General features: G+C 42.0%; 1 protein-coding gene across 4 annotated transcripts in view; it reads left to right on the top strand.

Annotated features, from left to right (window-relative positions):
* The window catches only part of pnpla8 (patatin-like phospholipase domain containing 8), a 24,585-nt gene extending 15,193 nt beyond the window's left edge, over positions 1 to 9,392 (top strand). For all 4 annotated transcript variants that reach the window (XM_042077998.1, XM_042077996.1, XM_042077997.1 and 1 more), the window contains 2 exons: positions 5,954 to 6,149; positions 7,987 to 9,392. In XM_042077998.1, coding sequence (XP_041933932.1) covers positions 5,954 to 6,149; positions 7,987 to 8,261 — 471 coding nt within the window. In that variant the 3' untranslated portion in view covers positions 8,262 to 9,392. The remainder of the gene's footprint in view (positions 1 to 5,953; positions 6,150 to 7,986) is intronic.
* The last annotated feature ends 400 nt before the right edge of the window (positions 9,393 to 9,792 follow it).

Here is a 9,792-nt window from a genome sequence, read left to right as displayed (position 1 = left end):
GCATAAACACACCCCTAACGACATACACACAACACACACACACACACACACACACACGCACACCCACACACACACACACACACACACACACACGTGCATTTAGAGACACGCTGATACAAACCCAACCCTGCATGTCTGCTCTGATGCAGACTTACTTTTTTACCTTCTCTCCCACCCTCACAGAGTGCCTGGGGCAGGCACTGTGCTAATTTGGATAAAGTATTGCAATTAGCCCGGAGAATTCAGCAAGCTCTGGTTTCAGTTTGTATCAAAACATCCAATATGAATAGGAATATTATGAATATGAATATGTCTTTAGTGCAGGGGGAAAGCTCTCCATTTGAAACGGCTGCTTGTCTATATACACACTGTGTGTGTGTTTGTTTTGTGTTTGTGAATGGATGTTTACTTTGTGTGTGTGGGTGTGTGTTTGTATTCGTTTGAATCCTAACTGCATCCTAAGAAGCTAGCTTGCTCGCTCTACTGCTCAGGCAAGTGATTTTACAACAGAGCAGCTGTCTAAGTGCTGAATCTCTGGTGGATGCGGCAGTGTCCACTATGTTACCTGAACTTTATAATATCCCTAATTCTCTCCTCTTATGAAGAAACTCACTTAAGGTTATGGTTATGGTTATAGGATTTAGCAGATACTTTTGTCCAAAGCAACATACAAAAAACAACAATACAATAGTTAAAATTCAACAATTTTTAAAACTAAACCATTTAAAAAGTTGGTAAGACTACATTAAGGACAATAGCAAACTGAAAAAAACTAAGAAACTGAAGAAGAAAAAACCTAATGGGCAGGGCAAAACAAAACATCAAACAAAACAAAACAAAAACTCAGGGCCTTTCTAAAGTGTAGAGACTGGCAGCCCTGTATATAACTACTAACAGTTATTATTTGTATTAAGTCCATTAATCTAGCGTTGGTTGAATACGTTCTTAGAGATTCTTTTTCTTGAACTTTCTTCTGCCAAGATCAACGGCGCTACACCTCGGACAATACAAACATGGAGCAATGGAATTGCCAGAGTTCAGGACATTTTACTGGAAGGACACTAAGTGGACTGTTCTATAACACTGACTGTGCTACACTGTTAGCCGTGTTGTATCCCATGTGTTAGGGGTGGGAGGGGGGTGTATGTTTAACTATGTGTATCTGTATTGTTCGAATACCTTATGTTGTTACCCACCAATACGATACAAAATTGAGTACAAAAAAAAAGTCCATTAATCTGTCGATTATTTTCTCAATTTAAGTCATTACTTGTTTAATTATAGTGTCAGAAAATGGCGAAGAAAATGTTTAGTGTTCCCCAAAGCCCAAGATTGTGTCCTCAAATGCCTTGATTTGTCCACACGCCAAACATGCATAGTTTACGGTCAAGCACAAAGTATTAGTCAAGCACAAAATATTTAAGTCCAAGAAGCTGTAATCAGAAATGACCCAAATCGATTAGCAGATTACCAAAATGGTTAGTATTTAATATTTTAATTGTATAGTTTCAATACAAAACAAAAGGGGCCCTGCAGCAAACTAGAGACTGGTATGTGTCATGTCTCTCACGTCCTGAAGCATGTGACATGTCATGACTATGACTGAAGCTGTCGCTTTGGGTCTTTATGACCTCGTCTGCTTTGGCTTCGACACTGCGGTATGAATCAGCATGTTAATGAGGGGTAAATAATTCAGTCTGTCATTTCGCCTTGAAACTCCCTCCCTCCCTCCTTCTCTCTCTCTCTCCCTTATTCCATCCCTCCCTACCTTACTCCATCCCTCTATCCCTCCCTTCTTTACTCCCTCCATCCCTCCCTCCCTTACTCCTTCTTCCCCCTTTCCCTCCTCTGAAGCCCTGTAAAGAGCTGACGTGATTCACTGTGGAAACAAGGAGCTGATGTTACAGCACTTAATGCAGCAGGGCTCATTGACTTGTTCTCAGAGTTATGTTTATGTTTATGGTTTCTCTACACTTTTGTCCAAAGCAACTTACAATGACATCAATAAACATCTGCTGTAGGATTTAAAGGCACAGTCTGTAATTCTTGCAAAACATATCCCATATTTTAGCAGAGATGCTGCTTTTATACTTTGTTTGCCTATTGTCCAACCCTGACTAAGTTATCCATCACTGACCAAGTAATCCCTTAACCCTTAGAACCCGATTTACGCAAAGTGCGTCAAAAAACACAGCCTTCATCTCTGTTACATTGCTCCGGAACTGTTCATCGCAGCGAGATGAAACCTTTATTGCATGACAGAGCATAAGCGGGACTTTCCAAAAAGACTACACACTTGTCTGTACGATCAAGTATGAAAAAAAAAAAAAAATCATGAAATTAAATCAAATTGCATCATATTTACAGTCTATACTTCTCTGCGTTCACCTTTCATATCAGATGAAAGAGGGGACACAGGGCTATCCATTGGTACCATGTTGATCCTTCTGGCTTATAAAAACAAAAACAGAAACAATAATAACGTCATGTACACAAACCAACGCTGCACACCCATTACTCTCGTTTGAATTACTCGCGGACCCGTGATCGGATAGATATGCCATGTCAGATGAAAGAGGAGACACAGAGCTATCATTTGATACCAAGTACATCATTCTGGGTTATAAAAAAGACGAAGTGACAGCAAAATAATAACTTCATATAGCTGGACTTACCCCATGTTTTTGTCTGTTCTTGTGGCAAAGCATGTTTATAATCCAACGCTATCGTGTGTTTCTCTATGGCAAAGCATGTTCATAATCCGGTTTTGAGATCCTAGCAAATTCCTGCATGGCATCCAATTCAAGGCTCACATTGCATCCCAATTTGTTAAACAAAGTAACACCTTTTTTGCCTTTACTTTGTTTATGGCAATCCAGTAAAACGTTAAGAATCATTAAGAGTGCATAGGCACGCAACCTCGGGTCAAGTCAGGTCAGATAAGTTCGTGTCACAGATATGGAGCGCAGAAAGATAATTTTTCATCACTAAATAAAAAAATGGCATTTATTTCCGTAAATCACACACCACATATTTCTGTAAATTGCTCAGCCCCAGAGTATCCCTCCAACATGGCAATTGTATTGCCCAATTCAGGACAGTCTGCCCCACACACACATGAAATGCATGTAGAGCTACAGTATGAGCTTGCTGTGGTGAGATGCATGTCGAAATATAAGATTTTTTATAATACGCTTTTTATATTTTAATTCTTTAAAAATCTAAATAAAATCAATGCTAGTACTAATACATGGAATGATGGCATATCTGGATAGCCTAGACTCTGCTGAAAAAAACAATATATACCGGTAATATGTGTGTGTGGCACTTACAATGACCAGAATAAATCCTAAAAATGAATAAAGGTAGTGAAAATGCCCTAAAAACAGCTTAGGGTTCTAAGGGTTAAGGACTGAATATTCCCGTCATCACTGACTGCGCTGCAAGACATAATAATAATAATAATAATATTATTATTATTATTATTATTATTATTATTATTATTATTTTTTTTTTTTTTTTTTTTATATAGCACTTTTCAAGCATTGAAAAGGCTGATCAGGCTGATCAGGAGATGTCCATGTAAATGTTGACCTCAGTTTACTGGCCTTTGCTGTTGCTGCTGATTGTGATGGTGATGGGCAGTTTTGTGGTCTAGTGTGGGTTGTAAACATAAACAATAATAATAATGATGATGATGGTAGGTTTTGTGGTCTGGTGTGGGTCATAAACAGAAGCATGATGATGATGATGATGATGATGATGATGATTACGACCACGACCATGCATGCGATTACAATGGTGCCATGGTGTTTATTACTGATGATGTTCTGCCAGACTGAAGTTGGAGAAAGTCAGAGAGGGAGGACGACAGTGCAGTGTTCTCCCGATGCCCATACTTAGTGACGGCAGTGTTCTCCCCATGCCCATCCGTAGTGATGATTATGTGGTACGCTGATGGACTGGGCTTGTCTGGGAGGGGGCAGGCTCCAGGCAGACCTGCATTAGAGCTGCAGATTGATTGGAGACCTGGAGGTCACGGCCTCATTAGCAGCCAGACTCCACCCTGACCCCACCTCCCACCCACACACACACACACACACACACACACCAACACACACACACACACACAGGGACGGGGAAGGTGCTGATGAGGGACGATGAGCTCAGAGAGGGGGATGGGTGAGGAGGTGGAGGAGGAGAGATAGGAAAAAAGAAGAGAATAAGGGATGAGAGAGAGGAAGAGAAGAATAGAGAAGAGAGAGAGACATGGGAGAAGAGGTGGAGGGATTGGAAAAAAGAAGAGAATAAGGGATGAGAGAGAGGAAGAGAAGAATAGAGAAGAGAGAGACATGGGAGAAGAGGCGGAAAAGAGAGTAAAGAGAAAAGAAGGGATGGGTGAAAGATGAGCAGAAAAGAGGAACAGAGAAGAGGGAGGGATAAGAGTAGGAGAGAGGAGAGGGGTGGAGGAGGATGAGGAGAGGTGGAGGAGGAGGAGGATGAGGAGAGGTGGAGGAGGATGAGGAGAGGTGGAAGAGGATGAGGAGAGGGTGGAGGAGGATGAGGAGAAAAGGGAGTAGGAGAGAGGAGAGGGTGGAGGAGGATGAGGAGAGATGGGATGAGGAAGGTGGAGGAGGATGATGGGAGTAGGGGAGAGAGAGAGGAGAGGGTGGAGGAGGATGAGGGGAGAGGAAAATATTTGGCCCCCTTCTTCCCCATCTTCACTGGGCCTCCTGGGATACTCCAATCTCCCCGCCCCCTTACCCCCAAACCCCCAATCCCCCCCACCATTGGCGTTTGATCCCACCGCGGCGGACTCCCCCACCATCAGCACCACTATCAGGCCCTCCATGTCTCACCACGTGCCCAGCAGGCTTTTATGCCCCCTCCACTTCTTTCTTTCTTTCTTTCTTTCTTTCGACTGCTCTCTTGCTATGTATTTACCTCAACATGTGTAAGACTTCCCTGCTGTCTCTCTCTCTCTCTGTTTCACCCTCTCTCTCTATCTATATAATTCTCTCAGACCCTTTCTCTCTCCCCTCCTCTTATCTCAGCCTGTCTGCACCCCCCTCACTCTCTCTCCCTCCTTCTATGTGGGTATATTATGGAGCTCAGACTCCTCACCCCAGGGTTGCCTTTCAGTAATTGGCAGACCTCAAAGCTGCCGGCGTCCTTTATCACACCGACTAACACATGGGAAGTGTGTGTGTGTGTGTGTGTGTGTGTGTGTGTGTGTGTGTGTGTGAGGGGGGGGGGGGGGGGGGGCAACCTTTTGGTAGTGTTCAGATTTTGTAATATAGCCTGTTTGATTTTGATAAGCACAAGGATACTATAGTGATGAATTGTAATCAAAAATGGTCATCCCTGGGCAGCAGTTGTCTTTGTATTTGTGTGCATGTCCGTGTATTGTATACATGATTATGTATTTCAGCATTTGTAATACATTGCATATTACAATCAGCAATATACATCAGTCATGTTTTTGTTTGGATTTGTGTGTTCCAACATCCATATGCTTGTAGTCCATCTGCCTCTAACATCAGATACAATTCAGAGGCTTCTCAGAAGGGAAACAAATTACACAAGCAATTGTAGCAAAAGGAAGAAACGGGGGCATGTACCCCCAACAACACTGGTCATGAATTAATCATCTTCGTCAGGGGTGTCCCAACATGAAAACCACATTCCAGACAAAAAAAAGAAGAAATAATTGGGGTTATGCAGTACATTTGGTGTGCTTAAGCATCAGGGGCGCGATTCCCAAAACCATAGTTGCTAAGTAAGTTAGCAACTTTGTTGGTTGTAATGCAATTTCCCATTGCCAACCAACTAAGTTGCTAACAGGTTAGCAACTATGGTTTTGGGAAACACACCCCTGGATGTCCATGATGAGTGCTAAAAGTAAATGTTTGCGGCTGATACGCATAACAGGAAATTGCTGCATGCATTTCAGGACGGCGGCCTGCTGATCAACAACCCCACTGCGCTGGCCATCCACGAGTGTAAGAACCTGTGGCCCAACACGCCCCTGCAGTGTGTGGTGTCCCTGGGCACCGGCCGCTATGAGACGGGCAGCAAGAACAGCGCCACCTACACCAGCCTCAAGGCCAAAATCACCAACGTCATCAGCAGCGCCACAGACACCGAGGGTGAGTGTCTGTCTGTCTGTGAGTGTGAGTGTGAGTGTGTGTGTGTGTGTGTGTGTGTGTGTGTGTTTATTTATTTATTTATTTATTTAATTATATATATATATATATATATATATATATATATAGGGACAGTTGGGCAATGTGACACAAATGGGAGTAGTGTTGGTAAAGGATATTGCCAGTGCCGTAATTCGGCCGTAGGCATGAGGCAGAGTTTGTTTGTTTTTTTACTTTGATTTATTTATAAATATATTTATTTTATTTTATGTACCATATATGACCAAGACCATTTCTATATCACCCAGAGGGTCATTTGTATCTGTAGTTCTTGGACAGGAGTTGAATGTTAAAAAAGCATACTGTGAACTCTCTGCCGTCCCTTAGCATCTGGCTTGTTCCAGTTTCACTTTGTGAGAAGTGTACCATGCCAAGCTCTGGTCTGGGAGGGTATTTTTAGGAAGAGAGATTCAGCCCGTATATTCGTGCGCACTGATAATTATATAAATATACACCATGCATATCATGCAATGTACTGTACATTTGTGGTGACTGCAGATGCAAATTAGCCTAAGGCTAACTCAGGTACTATGCATCAAATGGCAACATTTATGTTACAAATTGTACATGGTCCCTAACAAATAAAATGAATACAATGAAGAATCATATTTTACCATGTTAGTAAACTGTAAAGCTCTTAAATGCTTAAATTTTGCATCTTCACAGCTTTTTTTTTTATTTTCTTTCATCTTGAGTTTCTGTACACAAAGTATCTATCTTGTCCACTTTTGTAGCTGTGTTGTTATGCTTTTGAAGTAGCTAACATTATCTTTAATGCCAGCCGTACCTTCATTTTCTTCCTTTTTTATCTTAATGTGCTGGCTCCTTAATAATGCGTAGGATAATAACTCACTGACTGAGGATGGAGCTCTGGAGAGGCCTGGACAGCAGAAGCCCATGCACAAGCCACACACACACACACACACATACACACACACACACACACACACACATACACACATGCACAATTTTACACCATTTTCCACATCAGCGCTTTTCCTTTTATTTGATGGTTTTTGCATACAGGATGTTAACAGAAATAAATAATCATTGAGGTTATTTTTGAACCTGACCTTCCAACAAACACCACAGCAAACCACCATCAAATACCTTAAAAGCCAAGCCTAAATGCATTTCATCAGTATATTGAATCAAGACCATGTTTTTTTCTTTTTGTTTAAAAAAATAAATACAAATAAAAACAATATACAGATTAAACAAATCCACAGATTTACTTTTGCATATTGGTGAAATGTATTTACAGAGCATGGGGAGTACACAAAGAGTTAAACACACATGTCACCAGTCACATCTGGTTCCTGTCTCTCCAGCGAGGATTAAAATTTCACGTAATCACAGCTATTTCTAAAGTTCTGATTATCAGCCTGACCTCTGGTCACCTCTGCGGTCAGATAGCATCAGTAACCGTTAGGTGCCAGAAGCCCATTCACTAGTATGCATCACTGTATTGTCATGGATACGGTTACTATTTGACTGGGAGTTGCTTGTTCTGAAGAGTTAACAGTTCTCAGATTGTTGTGAAATTATTTCTCCATAGTACAGAATCCTAGAGTCGTATTCATTTGTCTGATGAAGTGAATACATGACATATTTTCTAAACTGTGTAAATAAGCTGAGTTGAAACAGTGGAACACTTGATGAACCTTGTGTGTGTGTGCGTGTGTCTGTGTGTGTGTGTGTGCGTGTGTCTGTGTCTGTGTGTGTGTCTGTGTGTGTCTGCGTGTGTGTGTGTGTGTGTGTCCTGCTCCTCCTCCACCAGAGGTCCACACCATGCTGGACGCCCTGCTGCCGCCGGAGACCTACTTCCGCTTTAACCCGTACATGAGCGAGGACATCCCGCTGGACGAGAGCCGCCGCGAGAAGCTCAACTTCCTGCTGGAGGAGGGACGCCGCTACCTGGAGCGCAACGACGTCAAGCTGCGCAAGGCGGCCAGTGTGCTCACCCAGGAGAAGGGTGTCGTCCAGCGCGCCGCCGAGTGGCTCCAGCTCAAGGCCGACATGTACGACGGCCTGCCTTTCCTCTCCAAACTCTAGCGCCCCCTGGAGTACAGGAGGTGGTAGTGCAGTGGACACAAGGGTCCTCAAGTTCAGGGGTGCTTGTTGACTGGAGTCGAAGGGCTAGCGTAGTGTAACACTAACGCCATTGTGCAGCTTCTCATGATTTTTAATCTTTCTGGCGATTTGAAGCGGTCCTTCCCCGTAATCCGGGGAACCTATTGTCGAGCACGGTCCTAACGTTGCTCCCAAGGTCAGACGAGATTTCTTTTTTAATTTTTTTTTTTTATTCGTAATTCCACGCAGGCCTTCGTGAGAGAGGGCTCTTTAACTGATTGCCACTGGGATCATTGGCAGAACTGCCTATGCCAAGACTGCACATCACTGTAGTGAGATGGGCTCCCTTTTAACACCCACCCTGACTCGTCTAAACACACGCTGCTGTTGCCCTTGCTGAGTCGTGTGCAGTGGCCCAGAAATAACTCACTCGACTTGACTGACACTCAAATTCATCATGTTGTGTTATTGTGAAAGCAGGTTCGCTGCAGTGACGTGTCATCTCTTAAATACTGTATGTCAAAATCATTTCAGATTATGCACACATCTCTCATATGATTCGTGTGTGTGTGTGTATGTCATGCACTTTCACTGGCATGTACTGTAGTTTTACATAACAAAAAGCCCTTATCAAGTAACCGTTTCAAATAGTGAGACAAATAATTTCACTGGTTTTGAAAAGGAAACATCTCCACTTCATTTATTTAATAATTATTATTTTATTTTATGTTTTGTTTTTATTTTCTTTAGGAACAGAGAACCATGAAATTACCTTGAAAGGTCTTATATTCCAGCTACTTGACTTCTATTCTGCTGGATTAAGCACTACTCTTTAAGCACTAAAACCATCTGCTGTACAGCATTGCTCATCCTCTGTATATAGTGTGCACTAAAATGATCGTGAAATGATGGATGCTGATCACACTACAGTAGATTTTATTGCAAGTATTCTGCAATTTCCATTTGAATGCATTGTTTGTGTTCATGAATCATCCAACTTGAAACTGTAAAAAAAACAAATCAACAAACTGACACTCAAACCACTGGCAGTAGACCACAGGTTTCTTCATTCAGAGCAAGTGAAATAAAAAACCTGTCTCGGATTCTAAACAATCAGTCATCTGTGTGTTCTTTTTTTATGGTCCATAACTGAACAGCTGATGCATGGTTTAACCTCTCTGGTCGTTGACTCTATTGCAATGTAAAGAATTCCTGATTTGTTGTATGAATGCTGTTGAACCAGTTTTATGTACTTGCACAACAATGCTCTGTCATAAAAAGAGGGAGAGAGAGCGAGATAAAGAGAGGAAGATAGACAGAGAGAAGAGAGAGAGAGAGAGAGAAGCCTTCCAGGAATGTAGATAGACATGCTGCGATTAATTGCTTTTTCCAATTGGGGCATCGATTTTTTTTTTTTTTTTTTTTTTTTTTTGTTATTATTATTTTAAATGTATTTATTTTTCCGCTGTCTCATTGGATCGCATGGCATGACTTTGGTTGACATTCATATCTG

This window comes from Alosa sapidissima, chromosome 22 (genome assembly GCF_018492685.1).
Source record: "Alosa sapidissima isolate fAloSap1 chromosome 22, fAloSap1.pri, whole genome shotgun sequence".
NCBI classification, from domain to species: Eukaryota; Metazoa; Chordata; class Actinopteri; order Clupeiformes; family Clupeidae; genus Alosa; species Alosa sapidissima.
This window is presented reverse-complemented; position numbering and strand designations above follow the sequence as displayed.